Source organism: Gadus chalcogrammus, chromosome 15, assembly GCF_026213295.1.
Source record: "Gadus chalcogrammus isolate NIFS_2021 chromosome 15, NIFS_Gcha_1.0, whole genome shotgun sequence".
Lineage (NCBI taxonomy): Eukaryota > Metazoa > Chordata > Actinopteri > Gadiformes > Gadidae > Gadus > Gadus chalcogrammus.
The window spans coordinates 28393328-28416664 of record NC_079426.1 but is presented as its reverse complement, the minus strand read 5'-3'; the positions used below and the strand labels follow the sequence as shown (position 1 = coordinate 28416664).

Here is a 23337-nt window from a genome sequence, read left to right as displayed (position 1 = left end):
TTCGGCTATGGCAGATTTTTTTCTACAATTAAACTATTGTAGAAAAATCAGTTGCCGATCTTTTTGTACGAGGACAGAGACAGATGACTGTTCATCTTAACAATACTTTTCATAGATTATGCTCTATAAATAAATGTTCTGCTTGAATGCGATTTTAGGTAGGGAGTCGATACAAATGGTTTCTTGAAATGGTCCCATGTTATTGCATGTTTTTGATAGTATTTATGGCCTATTACTATCTGAAATCGGTCGCCAATGTCATAGCTTTCTGTAAACGTTTAATGGTAATGCAGCGTGTCTCTTCTATCCACAATAGTCTTAATGCAACCATTTCTAACACCTTAATTTAACCAGTCTAGCATTATTGGAAACCTTACCACCTTTAACCGAATAAGCTAACCAAATATGCACTTTTAATATTATTCACTTACTATATAGGCCTGCCTATTTCAACATATGTTTAAGTTTTTTTTTTAAAGTGGCTGTGAAACGTTCGTTGTTTTTATTGATGATGAAAGCAGTGACAATGCAGGATATGACTCGACTGGTGTGCCTTGTGATCAATGAGAAACGCAGAAAGACGATAAGATCAAAATGAATAAACAAAAGAGAAACTGTCCTTCTAATAGGCCTATTTACCAGAAGTCAACACGTCTTTGAGCTACCTATGGGATAGTGCTAAATAGCCTATAGAAAAATATATGTAGGCCTATTCGTAAGCCACCGTTAACAGCAAGTTAAAAGTTAAAATGTAACAGCAAACTGACTCACAACGGATTTTGTGTGTGCGTGCGTGCGTGTGGGGGAGAGAGAGACCGAGACTATTGATTCAAGCACTTCCAGAAAGGAGCTCTCGATAGGGAAGTTGCACAACCCAGCCGACGTTGAGGCAGTGTGCTTATTATGGACTTATTATTAACACTAGACGCCGACTCTACTCTAGTTGATCAGATAGCACGTACAAACTGGATTCGAAATACCCACTAGGGTTTTGCAAATTATTTTTATTTCTTTCAGTGTTTGCACTATAGCAGACTGTTCTGGTTTCGTGCGACGGCCAGCCTGCGGTTGCCCATATTTGGAGGGCGGACGTGAAGGGGCGGCATCTGCGCACCTGTGGACGTGACGTCACTTTCCGATCATACCTGCTCAACAACTTGTCCTGCTGCTTCGGTCGGCGAAATACTACCGTCTGCTACGAGCACAAGGAAACTAAACTAACAAAGAGCAGCCTCCTCGACGGATTGATTTAGTTCGATTGAATTCAGTTGAATTCTGAACACAGGATATTTTAAGACCAATGGGCCTGGTTTTGTGGCTTGGAGTTGGACTTCTCCTCGTCTTCGTCCAGGTGAGATTTCCTCTGACTTTTGCGTGAGCTCCGCGTCGCCATTCCTCTGTGCGGCCTACGCCCTACTTCGTACTTTTACATTTGACGCTGTCCAGTTAAGTTTTAAATTTATAAACATTAAAATAATAAAGCCTCGGCCTATAGCCTAGACGTATTACATTTTCCATATTGCTCGCAGACCTTTTTGTTATTTCGGTTTTTTGGAGTGCGAATCTGCGTTACAAACGAATGTAGTCGTGTATTCTAGTATACTAGTTTAACTAGTCATGTATTGTAGTGTAACTAGTTTTATATCTCAGCTTAATCGACATTTCAGTGGAATATGTGAAAACATTGGGAACCAAATAAACCTCATCACGTCCGTACAGGCCTATGAGCCTACATTGCATACATATTGAAGTACATTACATACATAGGCCTACATTAAATTACATTTGAAACACTATACATACATGTTGAAACACGTAAGCCAACATAAATGTTGAAAAACATTACACAGGCTACATGTTGAAATATCGTGTGCCTCCTGGACCATCCTGGGCTACAATGATCTCTCCTCAAACCATCAGAGATATGTTCCACTATAACTTATTCCCCTGAACGTGTGCGTCTTTTCTTCTACAGGCTTGGGCATCAACTCCTGAAAAGCAAAAATGTGTGCCTGGCTTCAAGAAGGATTCGAACCTTTTCCAAGTAGACAGAAGACATCTTCATAGCGGACATGTCCTTGGAAAAGGTAACAATGGTTTTCTATATGCCGTCATGATTCTTGAGTACATACGGCAAACGTATGTAGCTGGGCCGGGGCCTACCTAAAATATAGACCCAGTTCAACTAGTATACTTTAGTTGGAAATAATTCCATACGACTAATGTAGTGCACTTAGCTAAAGACAGGGGAGTGGTGTATTGCTAGTTTTATGGCTCAACAACAGGGGCGTAGCCAAATGGGTGGCCAGTCTAAATAAAAAATTAAAAATAACAAATCCTCAGGACAGAAGCTTCAAAGGACGGAAGCTGAAATATTTGCGCTATTAGTTTCGTCTAAATTTGACTCATTATTCTTATTTAAAGTGTTATATTTTGACATTACGAATAAATATTGCACTTAAAATAGCCCCCCCCCCCCCCCCCCCTCCATTGACAATCAAGTGCCCCCCCCCCCCTCTGTCCTGGCTACGCCCCTGTTCAACAACTCTGAGAATCAAAATATTATGATGAGACTGAATGAGTATTGAAGTTGCCTTTGTCACAGTATTTCTTTTGTACAGTATACTAATTGTACATTATGACAAAAAATACGATTACAATGTGCTAATTGTTTGGAAAAACATAAAGATGGCAGATGGGATCATTTATTTTTTTATGACCTGGAAGAACACCCACCAACCTCCAGGCTTGGTTTGATGCTCTCATATCAGGGATGAGCAATGCCTCCTAATTTGATTTTTAAATTAGATACCAAAATATACCAATATATTTTATAGACAAGTATCCTGATACTTTAAACTTGTCTTGTGAACACAATTACACTCATTTCGATTAATTGGTGAATTCTCCAATACAATGCAGAAAAATAATAAAATAACGTTATAATTGAAATAAATTTACAGTAGACGAGGAAAGGACCTCGGTGTAAAAAGAAGCAAATGGGTGTTTCATTAAAGCATGTCAACTAAGGTTGGCCGATCGTCTACAAGTTTCCATCGTCCGATGCGCTCCCTAGCGATCGCCGATTGTGGGTGGCGGGGGGGGGGGTTGGGTCGCTGATTTATCACATTGAAAAATTTAAAGGATGGTCTTCACCGTGGACCAGCGTGAGCCTCCGCTGATTTAAGTTTCGCTACGTCGGTGCCGGAGGTGCTTTAATGATGACAGTCGGTGTGTCTCAATAGTGATACCTGGGGGGGAGGGGTGGTCGTGGTCGTCAATATCCCCGTTTCATGGAACGACGGATGCAGCTAACTACGCTCATTCACTTTTTTTAAAGCTGATTTATTACATTATAAAATTGCTGTTTATTTTCTCCTTTTTTCTTAACTATTATCAGGGGGTCATCAATATCACCGTTTCATGTAACGCAGGATGCAACTACTCCTTTCTACTACTTTCAGTTGCTTTCATTGAAGCCATCTGGTCAACCTCTGACAGTTCAACACATTGTAACCAATTCATTTTTCAAACCAATGATCAAATCTACACACTTGTATCTTCAATAATATCTAAGCGAAATTTCGATAGCTTTAATACTTTTTCAGAATCACAGTTTTAGTTTCTTACGGCATAGTTTTCAGTTGCTCTCATTGATTTTCTTTGACGCCAGAGCGTGAGGACATTCATGTGCACACACACACACACACACACACACACACACACACACACACACACACGCGCGCAATAGATCCGCCACATAGCCGCGTTTATGGACACTTTTGATCCAATTAGAAGTGGAAGAACAGCTCAGCTCAATCAGAATAAAAAATGATCATATATACGCCTCAATCGGAATACAATTCTCTGATCGGAATAGAATTCCATGTCCCGGTAACTTATCAACCCTAGCATGTCCGGTTGCCAAGAGAACCCTAGCATGTCCGGTTGCTACTTCTCTGCTGATCAACACTACGAATGGTAATTGTAAAAAGACCCACCGTGTGAAGATATTGTTTCATTTTGGCAAGGAGCCGTGTAATAAGCGGGATAATGTATAATATATTGTATCCCTTGCATATCATATAAGTCCAGACCAACATTACTGTTGTACGCGAGACATGCGGACGTATGCTTACCACTTTTGTAAATGCCATCTATACAGTACATTCGGATTGCATGATAGTAATGGATCCATTCTGTTTAGTAATCTAATCAGATCAGAACAGTTCATGTTAACGCGGCTTAGACACACACGCAATGGCTCCACCATTGTCTTAACACGCGCACAGACGCACATAAACACACACACATAGATGAGCGACCATCAGTTTTTCTGGGTGACATGCAGCGGAGTGTGATGTCATTTCGCCGTGCGAGCAGACCGGTAGGTTTCGAGCCCCTCCCCTCTCCTCTCGGTGAGTGAATACGTGAGGTCAGCTCTACAGAGTGTGTTTCCACCTGTGCCAGTTAGCTTCAATTACAATTTGCGGAGCTTTTTAAGCTGTAATTAGCCAACACGGCACACCACAGCGCTGTTTTTCTGGCAATAAAAAACAATTACAAAGAGAAAAAAAATCACCTTTTCATTTGCAACTTGAGACGATCGCGATGGAAACCATCTATCATCGATAGACGACCATCGGCCCATCCCTAATGTCAACGTTGCAATGCATCTGTTACATGTTGTTCTATGTATCTTAATGTAACGGGAACACACTCGGCTCGCCACCACAGCACCGGTTTCCTCAAACACTAGAATGGTACAATGCATGGTCACTAATGGAATTTTAAATTGTTCATGTATCAGTATTGATGTTCCTCCAGAAACATGAATAACTAATGGTTGCTGGCAACATTATTGATTTGCATCTGCTGTTCCTTGTGTGTACATTTTGTCATAAGCTTCTTTGTACACACTGCTATAGTATTATTTTCTATTTTTTAAGACTACTTTAAGACTACTACCAACCCTGAAAACCACCCTAAATTGAAAAATAGTTTGATTGTGAATGTCAACTTTTGTAGCCAAGTGGTTCTAATAAACCAATTGAATCTTTGCTGTTAAATTATCTCTAGGGGTATAGGGAGGAACAAATTGTTTACTTTTTCACTTAAGTTTACAATAAGTTGTTGATCCATTAAGAAGATCTGTAGAAACCTGTTGGACCTGTAACTCCTCTCACACGGAAACAGACGCCAGAGGCCTCCAAAACAAGCCATTGTTGGTCATCTAGTCTAAGCCTTTAAGTAAATACTGACCAACAGAAAGGAGGCGTCAATGGCTATATAGCACAAGGCTACGGTTTCCTATTTGTGTCCGTCTGTCTGGAACCTCTCGGTTCGTTTTCAATCTCAATGAGGCATTAAATAAGGCACACACAAATGCCTCTGGTCACGATAGACCTACGATCATCAGAGCAATGGGACGTGCGTCATCTAGGGCCCGACCGATATTGATTTTTGAGTGCCGATGGCGATTATTTTCAGAGAAAAATTACGATTAAGATTTAATCGGCCGATTAAAAACAAAACAGAGAAAAGAATATAAAACGTAGTTTTTGATACCTTACATATACTTTAAACACTTGACGAATATGTGAATTGAATGCAGAACCTTTGAGTGTTTTAGAATACATTTACAGTAAAAAATGAGTGTAATGTAAAATAAATAAATAACTCCCAATGTGCTACGCTCGTGAGCAGTGACTAACACGTGCGCGCTGAGCAGTATGGTCTCACCGTTAGTCTACAGTATAACAAATTAACATGGCCTGGGACCTAAAGAAAAACAGGCACAACATGCTCAAACAACGCGTCATGTGTACATTGGTGAGGTGAGCGCGCAGCTGCCTTGAGCGAGCGTGCTTTCATGTTGTACGGTAAAATTCAATCTCCTATTTTTTATTCCAGCTAAAGTTGTTAGTTAGCAAGGCGAGTAGGAGCGCACTTTGTAGGATAACCTTTCTAAAAAAAAATATAATAATAATTTAAAAAAGAAAAAAAAAATCGACGTATTTTTGGCAGATGTTGATTATTTTCAAAAAGGCTATAATCAGCCGATTAGATCGGCAGGCCGATGAATCGGTCGGGCCCTAGCGTCATCAATAGCAGTCATCTTGGTGGTTTATCAAAATTCTTGTGCTCCCCTAGACGCTCCTCTTTACCGGCATAAAGTTGAACTTCCCACATGTTAGATGAACCTTTGTGATTGGCCTGACCCAGGCATTGTCAGTCGGAAATCAGTCAAAACGGGACCACACCATATTCAACAACAAAAAAAGTTCATTCCAGGATTCTGCCTCCTTAGTCAACAGCTAAGTGAAATGATGAGATCCAGAACTGGCATATGCTTTTACAAGGTAGGCCTACTGAAGGAAACTAAAAGATAGTAATCCTAGTAGTGTGTTCCTTCAATGTCAAAGTTAATTTTTCTTAGTTGATTTTGTATATAATGGTCATATGCTGGTTAAGTATACATTTGAAGTAGTTTGCAGTGTGATTTACTTTTATGTGTGAAACTAACCTGTAGGTTTTCTGGTATGTTCATAAAGAGCATTTAGTGAAAATATTTTTTCCCAAAGTATAATGATATAACCCTTTATTTTAATTGAATCAGTTATTCGGGCTTGTTCCTGACTAAGCATCTAATGGCAGGGTAAAAGCTGGTCTTGAGGAATTAATTGACAGTCAATTTATGGCTATTTTAAGACATACAGCATTTTATGACAACAATCTCACTGAAAAACGCTACACCTATATAGCCTAATGAAGATGAGCTTATGCTATGTCCTTTCACCAAAATATCCTGTGTATTTAGGGTTAAATTATAATGTAGTTTCATTTTTAAAATCTAGTGGAAAAATAGTGTAGAAGCAGCAGGTAGGAGTTTTTGGATGAGTGGGATCATAAGTGGGTTATCATTCTTTAATAAATCAATGTCATGGAGACTTTTTTTTATTTTTTGAGGATATTAACCTGTTTAACAAAAAATATATTTTTTGAGTGTCTAAGTTATAGGGTGTTGTGTAAGTACTTTGAGAAACATATGAATTATTTCACTTCCTAATGAGGCTTTAACTTTGAGTGTCCTCTTCCTGCTAATTGCTAAGGATTTAAAAGTTCTTCCATATGTGATCTGGAGCAATGATGCGCCAAATGCAGCTCCTATATCGTTGCTATTACTATCTCTACTATAAAATGCTGTATTGGTGGCTGGAGTCAATGCATAACTCCGGAACAACATTTGTAATGTTTGAATTTAAGTTTAAACTTTCGTTCTCTGAAAATTATTATTAATGGGTTAGTAATATGGGTGATTCCATGACTGTAAAGTGGAGCACTTTCATAAACTACCAAGATGGTTAAAGGGGTAGTTCGGAATTTTGGACATAGGGCCTGATTGCCAAGTGAGCATTGGTATTCTATATCACTGGAGACAGTTTTCAACACATTTCATTCAGTCCTTCTAGTTGCAGAGTTCGCTCGTGCTAGGCTAGCGCACGTCAACGGGCAATGCTAGCCTGCTATTAAAAACAGTGTTACCCACTCCACAGTACACCCGAGGTAAATCAATTATAACGACAGACTATAAATTTGAATATCTGTTTATAGAATAATGTTAGAAATAAAACCAACCTTGCATTGCATTGCATTTTGAGGGAATTGCTGGGTCTCAGCAGCAGTGTTATATTCCTGGTAGTAGGCTACGGCAGCGGCGGACTGATACCTAGGTTACCGGCTCTAGTTTTTTTTACCTGCCGCTGTCATTGCTACAAACGCAGAGTACAGTGAACGAAGGAATTCTATTAGCGTATTCAATTAACAAGATATGGACACGTTTGGAGAAGTTAGCGATGCATCTGCTTTTGAAGACGATTATGAGGAATTTTTTGTATCCAACGAACCGTACATGTACGAGCCGGTGTTTTGATGTCCAAGCCAGCAGCAACAAGCCACAGTTGAGTCCTTTCTGGATCTCGCACTGGAAATTGGTGGAAACTTTGTGTGGTGCCCATCTGTAGCGTTTATTTCTACAATTTCTAAAAGCACACTGAACCACCATGTTGCCTAGTCGTTCAATTGCGCTTCTGTCCCACGCTTCTCTGTTTACGTTCTTCTGTCGTGATTCGGTTACAAACCTAACCAGCGCATAGTAAAATTCTGCTTCTGCTGAGAAAGTAGTCCCTCGATGAATCATGCGATGCAAGGTTAGTTTTATTTCTAACATTATTCTATCAACACAGACATTTAAATCTATAGTCTGGCGTTATAATCGATTTACCTCGGGTGTACTGTGGAGTGGGTAAGACTGTGTTTTTAATAGCAGGCTAGCATTGCCCGTTGCCGTGCGCTAGCCTAGCACGAGCGAACTCTGCAACTAGAAGGAATGAATGAAATGTGTTAAACTTTCTCCAGTGATATAGAATACCAATGCTCACTTGGGAATCAGGCCCTATGTCCAAAATTCCGAACTACCCCTTTAACATTGATGTGTCACACATTTCCCTTGCTCTGATTGGTTGTAGGTCCATCCAATTGCGTCCAGAAGCCCTTTGGTCTTTGCATGTTGATTTATGAATCATAAATGAACCCAGAGGTTCAGACTATTGGTCTGGTGATTTCAGCCTACAAGACACGGGGAGAATAGCAAGAAATGTTATTCACGTTTACTTGTTGTGACTTTAAATATTATCTGTATTCGGATACAGGCCAGAAATTGTGCTACATAAAGGAATTGTTATATATTTTTGTCCTGCATCAAGTGTAGCCGTTGCCTCCCATTCACCTAGCGCTGGACGCAAGCTTGCGTGGGGACTGGGAGTCTTGGACGGCTGGCGTGGGCGTGTTGAGGGAGTTAAAAATGTTGGACTTTACTTTATACAAATGAGCCTCACATGCGGCACACATTCGTCCATGCGATGGACGATCAGTGTAGAGGCGCACCATACGGACCCGTGTTTTTGTTTTTTTTCGGGTTACCATTAGAGAGTTGGGGTGTTGCCATGCGTTTGGTGGGTCTGTTCGGTTACACGTGTGGTGATCACCTCGAGCCTTAAAATCCCTTGTCCCGTGAGCGCAGGCTTTCAATGCAAAGTGAAAGGCTGGAGGGTAGGGGTGTAATGATCCATACATCGATTGATTGGTGAACGATCCAACTAGGGCTGCAACAACGAATCGTTAAAAATCTATTACTAAATGCGTTGGCAACGAATTTGGTCGTTGATTCGTTGTGTCGAGCGATTAATAAGTTACTCATAGGCGCCGCACTGTTTACAGCAGCCGCCGACAGGTTGGTTCACGGTTCATGCACGCCCACAGCGAGCTAGGCCATCTGGCCGTGGCCGTTTTCACACCTAACCGTGCTCAAATGGCCCCATTGCTCTCTGGCCTGCACTCACACTAGGCAATCTGGCCGTGGCCGTTGGCCGTCGCAACTGTGGCCTGGCCACGGTAGGCTCTTGTACATACGTCATCACGTCGTAACACGTCATCACCAAGCGTCCGCTGCATGTACCATAATAAAGAGTTTTAACAACAATGGACAACAACACAGAGAGCACACCAACAGTTGAACCGCTTGACGTGATGTTTACTGTTTAATGGGAATGAAGGCTCGTCGCCTTTATTATGTCCGTGGTCGTCGCATGGACTATACGTCATCCAGCTCAGTTTGCGTAGCCGTGCGTGTGCGCGTGTCGGCTCATTAGCATCTGTACCGTAGCGGCCAAATTGGCCTGGCCTGGCCAGACTGGCCACACTCGCACTGGCAGATTTGAGCACGGTTAGGTGTGATAACGGCCACGGCCAGATGGCCTAGTGTGAGTGCACCCTATTAGGGTGCACTCACTTAGTGTGAGCGACCACAGCTTGTATTTTGGTCATATCTTAAAACTGGACTGTAGGCCTACATAAAAGTGTTGTACCTTCACTGTCTTTTGGTTAAGAAAACTCCTTCAACTCAGTATCCGTCTAGTCCAACCGAAAACTCTGTCAGCTGCTGCTGCTGCAGACGGGCTCGGAGTCGGCACCGCGTGCATCAACAGTCATTCAAAGCCGCGGTAGTAATCACACAAACCGGACGATGTAGAAAGTCCCGTCAGTTAAAAATAGTAATGCAGTTTTTAAATCCATGTTAAAATCGGCAGGATATAGATCAGTTAGCTTAAAAAAAAAACTGACCAATGGTCACAAACAGTGTCAAATGTGATGTGTTCAGGACGGCTCAGTAATATGATTGATGCGTTCAAATGCAGCAGAAAAAAATAAATAATAATTGAGATTTTGTTGAAAACTGGTTTTCCCAGTAATATAAAATAGATAGTAAAGATAGGACATTAAACAGGTCATAATTCTATCTTGAACTATCATCATCTTATCAGCAATTAAAGCAATATTACAAGTTCTATTTCAAGGAGTCTCGAAAATGGTATCAATAGGTTTGACCGGTTAACCATGGACATCCCTTATATACATATAAAAGTATATCATACATTGTATGTTTTTTTTTGTTATCCCAGTTATGTTTTAATCTTTTTATTATTTAATATTACTTTTAATAGTTCCAGGACGTTGGAGCAATAACCTGGTGTTTTTACACTTCAGTCTGCACTGTGAATTTGAAGTAATGTTTAGTTTTTGAATAAAGATGCGGCAATTCCAATAATTCTATATTTTTTTCTATCCGATTAATCGAAAAAATAATCGACAGATTAATCGATTATTAAAATAATCGTTAGTTGCAGCCCTAGATCCAACTGCATCGATGCAACGCCCAAACATCGATGCATATCGCTGAATTATACGCTTTTATTTTGACAATCTCCTTGCGCGGGTGTTTGTGAAACTTTTTCTGCGCAAGTGCACCTAGCCGCTTGTATCGTTCATCAGTAAAACGATGCAAACAGCAAGCACATGTGAGCGCGAAGATGTCTAGTTTCGGTTTGTGTTGCCAGATTTCCAGTTTTTCCAGTCTAACGATTATAAGGAGCCAAATTGGGTGGGAAAAGTTGCCCAATCTGGCAACACAAACGGCTTATTTTAACAGCCAAGATGATTCCAAGGGATGTTTTGTATTTAGAAGGAACTACCCACACGGATAGGCTGGAATGATCTGTTCAAAATGAAAGCTCATTACAGGCTCATTAATTTAAGCCATAAAAAGACCTTTTGCACTTAAATGCAATGTGGCACTTTATTATTTGTATTAAAAATGTATTATTTTTGTTTTAAATATATAAATAAGAGCAAAGAAATAAAATGAAGAAATTAAAATTAAGTTGATGTGAGTTGATGGGAATGTAAGAGGTTGTGTTGAATGGGCATATGATATCGTCTCATATCAATCGCATGCTCCTGAATCAAATCGAAATCGTATCACGGCAGACTTTTGATATCGGCAAATATCTTATCGTTGTCTGATGAATCGATTTACCGTATTTTCCGCACGATAAGGCGCACCGGAGTATAAGCCGCAGCAGCTAAATTGAATGTGTGTGTGTGTGTGTGTGTGTATATATATATATATATATATATATATATATATATATATATATATATATATATATATATATATATATATATATATATATATATATATATAAATTAAATAAATAAAAAAGCCGCGCTGGAGCCCGCCGCTTAAATGTCGGGGGCGCGGACCGGTCATAGAGCCCATAGAGTTAAAATTGGTGCATGGTAACCTGTAAAATCCATAGATTTTACAGGTTACCATGTTTGGCTGATTTTTCTCACAGTTTGGCGGGCTCACACTAGCAATTTTCGGCTAGAACGCTAAGAAACATTAATTACTAATAAAATATCTCCCAACACACAACCATCTTTAATTTACATTTCTTGTTATACGATTCTTAGTCATTGCGTTGAGTTGCTTTTCACCTAGTGTGCAATGGACTTTTCCTACTTGTGCATTAAACACTTCATTCATCCAGGCCAGATGTAGCATTTATTATAAATGAACCTCTTTAAAGTAACGCTGTGACGTTAAAATAGAAGGCCAACTTTTGAAGGCCAACTTTGGTAAGGCTACTGGTGCTTAGAAAAACCCTCGGGAAATGGGTATTTTAGCTCGGTTGCTGTGTTACACGACCTTAAAGCTGTGGCCAATTCAGTTTTTCCCACTACACGGAACCACTATAACTGTGAGTTCACACCAAAAGCGAATTGCGCTGCAAAGACGCTTTGGTCGCTCATAAAGTATCGCTGTGAATATTTCTGTTCGCTTTTGTCGCTCATGACATCCATTTCAATTTTAAGGTCCCATGACATGCTATTTTATGTATTCTTTAATATAGGTATTAGTGGGAAACTAACACAGTATTCAAAGACGTTCCCGAAATTCAGCCGTGGTGCAGAGTTATAGCCACTCCGAGCCAGTCGCACATTGAGCTTCCCCCAAATGCACTGTTTTGGTGTCTGTAGCTATAATGTAAATGAGGAGGAGCGAGGCGGGTCAAGGAGGAGGGTGGGGGTGTGGCCCTGAGCAGCTTGCAGCTGCTCAGGGCCACAGTCACGGTACCATGCGCTCTGTTTACAGTGGATGTATCGCAATGGCGAGGCGCACACAGCCTTTAGCCGTGTTCTGTAAATATTCTAGAACACACAGGAGTCCTGGAGCTCTGTATCTAAATATTATCATATAGCCTACATAGATATCTATATCATATAATATATATTATCACGGCCAAAAGCTGTGTGAGCCGATATTATGAATCTCAAACGACCGCGTTGGGTTCTCCGACGTTCCTGGTTCTTCAACATCCACATCAATGTGAAGTAGACTGAACCGCGACAAGGAGGAGAAAGGGATCGTTGTCGGGCAGCGCTTAGGCACCACTGCCTCCGGCGGTGGTCCCTTAGCGGGGCTCAAGCGGGAGACATTCGTCGCAAACAATCCCTTTCTCCTCCATGTCGTGGTTCATTTTCTTGAGGGAGTCAAAGCCAAAGTTCCTTCCCCCCAATTCATTCTCAACCGTGGCTGAGATAACCCCCAATACGAGTCTCGTTGTAGAAGTACCAGAGACGAGAGTCCGACGTGTTATGCGCCATAACACCAAAAGCAGAACGGTTATCCAAATAACAAGGAAGTGTACAACACTTGCGTTACAGTCCTGGAGCTCTATATCTAAATACATAGATATCTATATCATATAATACATATTATCACGGCCAAAAGATGTGTGCGCCTCCAGACGATATTATGAATCACAAACGATTTTGTCGGGTTCTGCAACGTCTCTGGTTCTTCCACTTTCACATCAACCTGAAGTCGACTGAACCGCACGCTGCCTGCTGCCCGCTGCCCGCTGCCGGGCGATGGTGCCTCGCGGCAACCGGCGGCATGTCCCAGTTCATGTACTTCAGCGAGTCAAAGCCAAAGTTCCTTTCCCCCAATTCCTTCTCAACCATGGCTCAGATAACCCCCACAACAGTCTCGTTGTGGAAATACAAGACATGTCAAAGAGCCAACAAGAAACACTTGTGTTACAGTGTGTGTATTCACACACACGCATGTGGCGCTCACACGGTCGAGTCTCATTGGTGGGCCAACGTCTCTGGGCGGGCAAGGCAAAGTAAGGGGAGGAGCTTAGATGCTTGATGACGTCCTATACACAGACATTCCAAATCAGCGCACTTGAGCCTCCGTTTTTTCAAAGGCGAGCAGAACAGCTAGTGCTCGTTTTACACCAAACGCAAGTTTTAGCCACTGGGGGACCATAGGCAGGCTAGGGTAACTCATATTTATGTTAGAAAACCTCATAAAGTGAGATTTTCATGTCATGGGACCTTTAAAGGAGCCTTATGCTTTTAGTACAGACAGCCATATGAAAGAGTGAACTCCCATACACTTTGGCCATATTGCAGAGACGATTTTGCTTGTTGGATAAAGTGCTTCGACAGCAAGTAGGGCAGTGATTCCCCTCATATATATATATATATATATATATATATATATATATATATATATATATATATATATATATATATATATTAGAAAAAAATGTAAGAAAACAAAAAAACGTTGCGTGCTGTAGTAGGCTAGTTAAAATATGTTCCGCTGATCTGCATCTGCAAATCATGATCTGCACTCATTCGTCAAACAAATTGACATTGGCGCACATGGCTAATTTGCATATAAGGACTGGCTGGCTCCGCAAGGGAAATAATGAAACATATTTATCTATCTAGGCCAATCTGTCTCCATCTATCAACGCGTGTCTAGTTTTAATGTGATGTATTTTGTGTATGTCCAGTCAGACTTGTCTCCCTTGTTCTATGTGGTCTTGTAGGCTACTGTCCTGAGTGAGCCGAATCACCTAAATGAATTCCTGACAATTTGTGTCGTTTGGTATTAATAAAGACTTTACTAGGCTATCTATCTAGACTATTTAATTAAAAATGATTCACCTCAAGCTCCGTGAATAGTGGGTAATGGTGGGAATAGAGGGATAAAAGACAAGAGATATATCCCTTGTCATTTATCCCTCGTCTTATCGATTAGTTTGTGTATGTGACGATTTCAAAAACGTGTTTTGTTTAAAGCATGAATACACGCGATTGGTTGGTTAGATTGGTGGTATGGAGAGCAAATTAAAATGATTCCCTCTTAAATACGAACGTTCTAGATCGCAAATATTTTCTATAAATACTCCCGCTTATCACTTTGTATAAAAATCACTATGGATGTTGCACTCATTAACTATTGAACACACAACAGAAAACACTGCTGTCATTATCACTGTCACTGACAGTGATATATTGTTTCACTTTGGATAAGTCGCTTTGGATAAAAGCATCTGCTAAATGGTCATTTGTCAGATGTCTATCCTCTATTAAACTGCATTGAAGTGACACGTTTGTTCCATGCATTATTATTGCATTATTATGCGTGCATTATTCCTTTGCACAACGTATTATTCCTTTGCACAACGTATGTATTTTCGTAATTTGAAAACAATATCGTCCCATTCAGAGCAAGGAAGATTACTATGCTAGGATCTCGGTTAGCAGGCATGTATCGCGCCTATTTTACAATAATCTCAAACGTTTCAATAACTCACACACCAGACCAACCAACCAGGCGTGACACCTCCGCCAAGGCCAGAGCCTTTTTGTTGCGATCTCTGAAATGAAAAAGGCTTGGATCGTACAACACCGGGTGCCCAGTTACAGCCGCGATACATTCTTCAGTCGAAATTTTGTACAGTCAGTAGGAACCAAAAAAGTACGTAGGAATTCAAAATTCATCATCCCTTGTCTCTCACTGCTCTGGGAAGTTAGATAGCTGTTCACTTGAGCAATGCAAACTATTACTAGCTCACTTTCACCCTGCCTATGACATCTGATCTAAAGAATGTGCCTTACATTGTTTGTGGTGAAGAGTAGTAGTAAAAAGAGACCAGCGTTTGGTTCGGTGCTAATTTCTCACCATTGCTCCTATTTCTTGTGTTTTGACTCAGAATTTATTCAGACGCAGTGTATAAAGGTTAACTTCTATTGTGCTGACATTTCAGTTGGTTTTGAGGACTGCATGGCCCATAAAAGATTCAAATTCGGCAGCAGCGACCGCCATTTCCATGTCGAGCAGGACGGAACATTAATGGTAAGTGTGTTTTTAGATGTATAATTATAGCCTCTGTCCTAGTTTTGGAAGTAATGTGTATTGTGGTATTTTGTGAAGGTGACGAGAGAAACTACCATGCATGGAAGAAAAAGGGCCTTCCTCATCTCTTCCCTGAATTCTAAGGGGCAAAAATTTAGTACAATAATCAGGGTGCAACTCCATGGCAATGGCCATAATCACCCTGGAAGTCACCCCATGAAAATTCAGGCACATCAGCATCCAGGAAAGGAACTGCAAAAGAGTGCAAATGTGGATCCTTCCAATAAGACAGAGGTATCTTTGTGGTCCCAGTCATAAAAAACAGTTAATTTTCTGAGATGTATATCATTGTTTGCGATGCCAATTTCTCAACATAAATTATTTTATTTTTTTTGCAATTCCATCCCTCCTATTTTAAATTCAACATGAATCCTTTAACCCCTTTTAGGTTATTCAAAACCTGCCAGTTTTGCACCTTCTTAAGTTTTCTAGGAGGCGGAAGAGAGCTTGGGTTATCCCTCCTCTTAACATTCTGGAGAATGATAGGGGGCCCTACCCCAAACTAGTGGCTCAGGTAAGATGACGTTAGGCTATTTTTTAACTTGAACTACATGTGAAGATTCATAACTTAACGTTATCAAAATCCCAAGTGAAAGGTATTGAATTACTATTCAGTCTTACCAGGGTAAAAATGTTTTCCATGTATTATCTTCCTTTTAGATTCGTTCTGATAAAGATAGAGAGTCAAAAATGGAGTACAAGATAACGGGTGATGGAATATACGGCCTCTTCACTATCGACAGAAACAGCGGCCAGCTTTTTGTGACCCAGCCCCTAGACCGGGAGAGGAGAAACAATTACACAGTAGGGAAAACCTGCTGGCCAAATTAAAATTTGTCAATATGCACGACCCTTGCATGTAAAATAATCAATATTTATCTATGCAGTTCAACGCTAGTGCCGATGTAGCGGGCATGATGAATGCTGCGGCTGAGGCAGCCATGCTCATCATTGTAAATGTCCTCGACGCCAATGACAACAAACCAGTCTTCACCCAAGACCCCTATGTTGGAGAAGTTGCAGAGGCTTCAGCAAAAGGTAATGCCACACAGAGGAAATCAAAACCATTTCTATAGAATGTGTCGACTTGCAATTTGAGATTAACCTGCCGATGACTTAATTACAATTAGTGCATTTAGCAGACGCTTTTATCCAAAGCGACTTACATCGGTTAATGCAAACATTGACACACAGACGGAGAGTGAATGAATGCACTTGAATTTTAAATCAATACTGCAGCTTATGATTGAAAGCTTATATTTTGTGCCCATCTCTGCAACACACGCTTCTCTTCATAGTAGATTTTTATCGATTAATCGACTTATCGTTGCAGCTCTACTCTACATCTACATTGTTTTCTAGATGTGACCACCTACTACAACTGGAGCGCTTCATGTTTTTGTAAATCCATTCTTTCGGTCTATCCCTTGCAGACTTTGAAGTGATTACAATCAAAGCCGACGATCTGGACGACCCAAATAATGATAATTCTTTAGTCTACTATAAAATTCTGAGCCAGGAACCAAAGTTGCCCAATGCTAATTTGTTTGACATAAACCCTGTTAGTGGAGTCATCAGAGTCAAGCAGCAAGGGCTCGACAGAGAGGTACGGATTTGTATTCATTTATCCACGGCAGTCATTTTAAGCAGAAAGGTTTCCATATGCACAATTATTTTATTTAAAAATGGACTTCAATCTCTATATTTTTCTGCAGAAATACCCAAAGTACATTCTGGAAGTAGAAGCTGCAGACATGAAAGGAGTAGGCCTGACTGTTAAAGGGCAGGTTCACCTCACAGTTACTGATAGTAACGACAACGCCCCGGCCTTTGAGATGCCTCAGGCAAGTACATGTGTGAAGACCTTTCATTCTTCATAGAACCAGACCCATTTCTTTTATTGATTTTCGGCTCGTGACGTGTCAGTATCAAACCGCTTGGAGACTCTGACTTGACTTCAACTCGCCTCTTGTGAGACTTAATCAAGGCTTAACTGCTTTAAGTCTTGCTTGAGGAAACCATTTGATCCAATTCTGAGAGTTATGGTAAATTGTCATTGCCTAGTGCCCTCCAAGATAAAGCACATGGCTAATAGGCTTATTGACTTTGTAATGTGAATGTCTAGTATTCAGGGGTTTTCCTGAAAAAGGGGGATTGAGGGGGATCATAGAAAATGCCCTGATTGTTCAGAAATTAGGGGGAGTTGTGGACTGGGACAATCCCTGGTCCATTTATAGTGGTGTTAACTGAAACCCTAAACGCAGAAACAATGGCGTTAAAGTGTTGTTCATAGACGCGATCCCTGTTCAGGTTTAGCAGTCCGCACAAACCCCCAGTACAGATCTTCATGGGTCCAAAATGACGGACCCAAACCCAAATTAACCCCTAAGATGATTAAGAAAACTGGACAATTCCAGGCTATCCATTGAGTTCCAATCCACATATTGGGCAAAATTGAATTGCATCATTATTTAATGGTTTATATGGTTACATTTTATTTTCCTTTATCGTTCTTTCTGTTCAATAATGCACAGTATAATGCCAGTGTACCAGAAAACAAAGTGGGAGCGCAGGTTGTGAGGATGTCTGTAACGGATGGGGACGAGCTTAATTCTCCGGCCTGGAATGCAAAGTTTAAAATTGTTGCTGGAGATAAGAATGGCCAATTCGCCGTGGAAACCGGAACCGGCAAGCAAGAAGGAATCATTACAACTGTGAAGGTGGGGTTGAATTTTGAGTAGTGGTTTAAGAAAAATGTTCTGTACACGATACTACCAAATACGTTAAAATGTACCAATATTTGATACAAATCTCTTCATTTGAATCAACTAATCAAAACCTCTATTTAGGGTCTGGACTATGAGATGACCAAGACCTACACCCTGCTTGTGACCGTTGAAAACGAAATTCCCTTTGCCATCCGCCTTCCGACAGCCACTGCCACGGTGGTGGTTTCTGTAGGAGATGTGAATGAGGCTCCTGTGTTTAGCCCACCCATTCAGGTTGTGAAGAGGAAGGAAGATCTTGCAGTTGCCAGTGAAATTGTCACGTACACCGCAACCGACCCTGACACTGAACGCAGTCAGAAAGTCTCGTAAGTTAAAATCTTTAGTTTATTTAATGATTACTTGCCACTTCTCAAACAACCACTTTTTTTTTTTATTGGATCATGAAGCATTTGGATGTCACTTTTCACTCTGTATATCCAGGTATAAGATCATGAAGCATTTGCATGTCACTTTTCACTCTGTATATCCAGGTACAAGATTATGAAAGACCCAGCGCGATGGCTCAGTGTGAACCCGGACACGGGTTTGATTAAAGTGAAAAATGGCATGGACAGAGAGAGCCAATACGTTCAAGACGGCAAATACACTGCCCTGATAATGGCATATGATGATGGTATGTAGGAATTTTAAAGATTCATGATGATTAGGAAATATTGGTGCAAAGTACAATTTAATTTTAGGGTTTATGATGCATTTCATTTCTTTTTCTTTTTCAGATGTTTCTCCAGCCACTGGAACAGGAACCCTGGAAATTGAACTGGAAGATGTTAACGACAACATCCCTTCAATCAATGAGCGCATCATTAAGGTGTGTGTGTGTGTGTGTGTGTGTGTGTGTGTGTGTGTGTGTGTGTGTGTGTGTGTGTGTGTGTGTGTGTGTGTGTGTGTGTGTGTGTGTGTGTGTGTGTGTGTGTGTGTGTGTGTGTGTGTGTGTGTTATTAAGCACATGTTTTCTCTACCTTCAGGTTTGCAATAAGGATTCTGCCCCTCAGCTGCTCTCTGTGACAGACGCCGATGGGCCAGACTTTGCTGCACCCTACACTGTATCACTAGTGGGCATGTCCAACAATAACTGGACTGCTACGATGGATGGCACAAGTTTGTACTTCTACTTTTTACAGGGACATAAATGTTGAAATAATTGTAATGGTATGGGGTATTATAGTGAACTCTTAATCTACCATGATTAATGGATACGTGAAGTAGCTCTTGACATTTGAACATAATCCATTATATTTATGGGACAGACCCTGTTCACAGCTTAAAAATCATTAAAATGATGGTGTCTAGACTTATTTTTCTCATCCTTCCCTCTTTCTTTAATCTAGGGACAGGGATAATCCTGACATTAATCAGGGACCTTCCCAAGGGAGACTACAATGTAGTCCTGAGAGTGGCAGATAACCATGGTCTAGAGCAAGACAACATTGTCATGGCCACAGTTTGCGACTGTACAGGAAATGAGGTGACCTGCAAAGGTGGGATCCGTGAGGGAGCCATTGGTCTGCCGGTCATCCTAGGAATATTGGGAGCTGTTCTGCTGCTGCTATGTAAGTTTGTTTATAAAATAAGACATTGTCACAAAACGTTTCTTTAACTCGTGATTATTGGCTATTCTTTAGCTCTTTTTTTTTTTACATTTATTTTGTGTAAAGACGACAACATTTTAACTTGCTGACACCCCCTTAAAGGGAAATTCCAGTCTAAAATGGATTTGGGATATGTTTTGTATGATAACGAGCTGAAACGTTTGTTTTGAAGCATAAAATAGAATACTGTATGTAGACAATTTCTTCAGATGGCTGTTTTTAGCCGACTCGATCAAAACGCTATCAACTTGGAACGATGGGGGCACTGGTTATGGTAAAAACTAAATCGCTATTTTTAACCACTTAAAAGGCTAAAAGTTGCCCGACCCTTCTTTGGTAGTATAATAAGGGTCTTAACATATAAAACGAGGCATTGAGAAATGGCGTCGACGGGTGATCTACTGATGGTATTGTGTGTATAAAATGTCCTTTTTAATAAACAATCTGTACACTTACAAAGTTCTCAATGCCTCACTTTATATGTTAAGACCCTTATTTTACTACCAAAGAAGTGTCGGGCTACTTTTAGCCTTTAAGTAGTTAAAAATAGCGATTTAGTTTTTACGATAACGAGTGGCCCCATCGTTCCAAGTTTATAGTGTTTTGATGGAATCGGCTAAAAACAGCCAACTGAAGAAAGCCTTTATTTGTTATTTGTGCTCCAAAACGAACGCTTCAACTTGTTATCATACAAAATATATCCCAAAACCATTTTACACCGGAATTACCCTTTAAAACAAAACAGCCAAAAGCTAAATACGCATTTCCTATTATGGCCTGATTTTTTTTTTGGTCTATTTGGACTCCAATTATATTAATAAACATGAAGTCATCGGGGTACTTCAGTTTGGTCAACTGATTCACCATGAGGCCAGCCCTCAAAAAAATCCTTAAATGGGTTAAGTAACTTTCTGGAAGCTTCAAGGGTGAGGAGGGGACTGCACTTTTGGACCACAATATAACTTGCTGGCTCTCATGGCAATTTCCTTTTCAGCTCTGGCACCAACATTGGTTAAATGTTCTGAATTTTTACAATGATGTAATACTGTGGACCGGGCTTAGTTATATTAATGTATAGCTATCCATGTTGAGACGCATCCTTTGCTGAATAATGATGATGGCACTGTGATGCTATTACTGATTGAAAAGTTAATTCAGCAACTTGCCCATCTGATCTAATAAGACTGTTTTATCTCTGCAGTGCTGGTATTGCTGCTGCTAGTATTCATTAGACGCAGAGGTGGAGAGCAAAAGGAGCCTTTACTACCAAATGAGGACATCAGGGACAACATTTACTACTATGATGAAGAAGGGGGGGGAGAGGACGACCAGGTACGGTCCCGATATTGGATCAATTGATAAAGAAATTTGTTTAAATGTGATGATGTAATTGTTGTTTAGGATGGCTGTTTTTACTTCTGTTGCATTTTTTATATAAGTTTACCTGCTGTGGTTTGACTTCTATTTTTTTCTTTCAGGATTATTATGATCTGAGTGTGCTCCATCGTGGTCTGGACAACCGCCCTGAGGTCTTCCGGAATGACGTCATGCCATGCTTCATGCCTGACATGAAGCACGAGTATCGACCTCGGCCTGCCAATCCTGAAGACATTGGAAAATTTATTGATGATGTGAGTCAATTTGTGATATTAAGTGTCATTTCATTTCATGTTGATTCTTCAAATACAATGCTTTATAAAATCACTGAGGTCTTGCATCAAAGCAAGTTACTTAATGCATCGGTTGGTGTAATTTACTTGAGTTTCACAGAAAATGTCCACACCCAAATCTGGCCTTTCCTATGCTTCTAGCTAACTTGTCATATCAAGCTTATAGCTGGTCATAGTGAATGGGGAAAAAAAGTTTAACTCCACTGTATGCTACTGTTCTATTTGTCAAGCAAATGGTGATCTCTCTGTATGAATGTAATAATGCAATGGCCCCCACTATATTGTATGCCCTCTTCAGAACCTGACGGCAGCAGACAACGACCCGCTGGCGCCCCCCTATGACTCCCTCCTTGTATTCGATGACGAGGGTAAAGGTTCTGATGCTGGCTCCCTGTCGTCCCTCAACTCCTCAAGCAGTGGGGACCAGGACTACGACTGCCTCGGGGAATGGGGTCCTCGCTTTAAGAAGCTAGCAGACATGTACGGAGGAGGAGAGGATGATATGCTGTAAATTCCTCACAGGCTTGGCTGGTCTTGTTGGACAAAGCAAATACAAAAAAAAATCAAGATTTTTTTTTAAGTATATGGAAGGGCAACCTATCACAAAGAATGGTGTACATAATTATATCTGAGCTATGAACTAGATAATTCTGCACCTTTTGATACACTGTTGATCTATCCTGTGTTTTCTTTTCAATTCTTATTTGCTGGCACTGATTTAATATTTTTCTCTTAAGTTGGCTTTAACATTTTATATCGTAGCTTGTACTTTTTTCATTTTTTAAGTAATGACATCATTGATGTTCTGTAAGAACCTTTTTTTTTTTAAAGCTTTTTTAAATTGCAAATAGAATTTTGAGTTTTATATTTTCCTTATTTTCCTAGGATGTATTTCCACTAGGTAGATAGGATGACTAAAGTAAAGGGGATATTACGGGGAATGTTTTGAATAAATTTACTTGCAAGGTTTGTTGGTGTAATCGAGCCGAAATAAAAAAATATTATGCTAATCTGAGAATGTCTTTGCATAAAACTTCTGTGTCTTACCTGATGGATGTGGTTTTGTGTAGTCTTGCATTCTTGGTCAATTGTTTAGCTTTCTACTATCATGTTTTGTAGAGCTTTGGGCAGTTTCAGCATTTTTTAAGAGGTGTGGAATTGTTGAAGGACATTTATGCAGTGTCCGAAATGGCAGTGTCCGAAATGGCCGCCTGTATTGATTGTTGCACACAGATGCTGGGTTCCAAAAGGCATTTGTGCCGTTCACCACTCACTTCCTTCAAATCTTTAGATGTAATCTTGATCTCCATTGTACCCACGTTTGCTGCAGCTGCTTGACGAGAAGCTTTGCGGCTGAATCTTGATGTGGACTGATAATCAGTGTATCCTAACAAATGTTTTAGAGATTAGACGGGTCATATTTATGGGCACATATAACAAACGTGGTTTGCCAAAAAAGTCTGACGGCTGTGATTAGATCTCATGATGCTGATGCAGCTCAGCTGTCCTCCCAAGTGTCCCCAACTGCTCTAAAATGAAAAATAGCTGCGAGCAGTAATATGGGTGTCAAGCAGAATGGGACTATAATCTAAGTCTGCTGGACGGAC

General features: G+C 40.5%; 1 protein-coding gene across 1 annotated transcript; it reads left to right on the top strand.

The window, feature by feature from the left end:
• The first annotated feature begins 870 nt into the window (after nt 1-870).
• On the top strand, nt 871-22806 carry LOC130404386 (B-cadherin-like). Its single transcript, XM_056609089.1, has 18 exons — nt 871-1351; nt 1976-2087; nt 15534-15622; nt 15701-15916; nt 16071-16196; nt 16343-16486; nt 16570-16720; nt 17116-17288; nt 17398-17526; nt 18217-18402; nt 18532-18776; nt 18942-19084; nt 19188-19279; nt 19437-19569; nt 19800-20021; nt 21262-21392; nt 21539-21691; nt 22029-22806. Exons 1-18 carry the CDS (start codon nt 1301-1303, stop codon nt 22239-22241), a joined length of 2709 nt encoding a protein of 902 aa, XP_056465064.1. The 5' UTR covers nt 871-1300; the 3' UTR covers nt 22242-22806.
• The last annotated feature ends 531 nt before the right edge of the window (nt 22807-23337 follow it).

Excerpts from the sequence above, each read along its gene's own strand:
- LOC130404386 (XM_056609089.1), top strand. The coding sequence starts at position 1,301 with ATGGGCCTGGTTTTGTGGCTTGGAGTTGGACTTCTCCTCGTCTTCGTC. Across the intron at positions 1,352-1,975 it reads TTCTCCTCGTCTTCGTCCAG|GCTTGGGCATCAACTCCTGA; the intron begins GTGAGATTTCCT and ends TTTCTTCTACAG. Across the intron at positions 18,777-18,941 it reads GAACGCAGTCAGAAAGTCTC|GTACAAGATTATGAAAGACC; the intron begins GTAAGTTAAAAT and ends CTGTATATCCAG.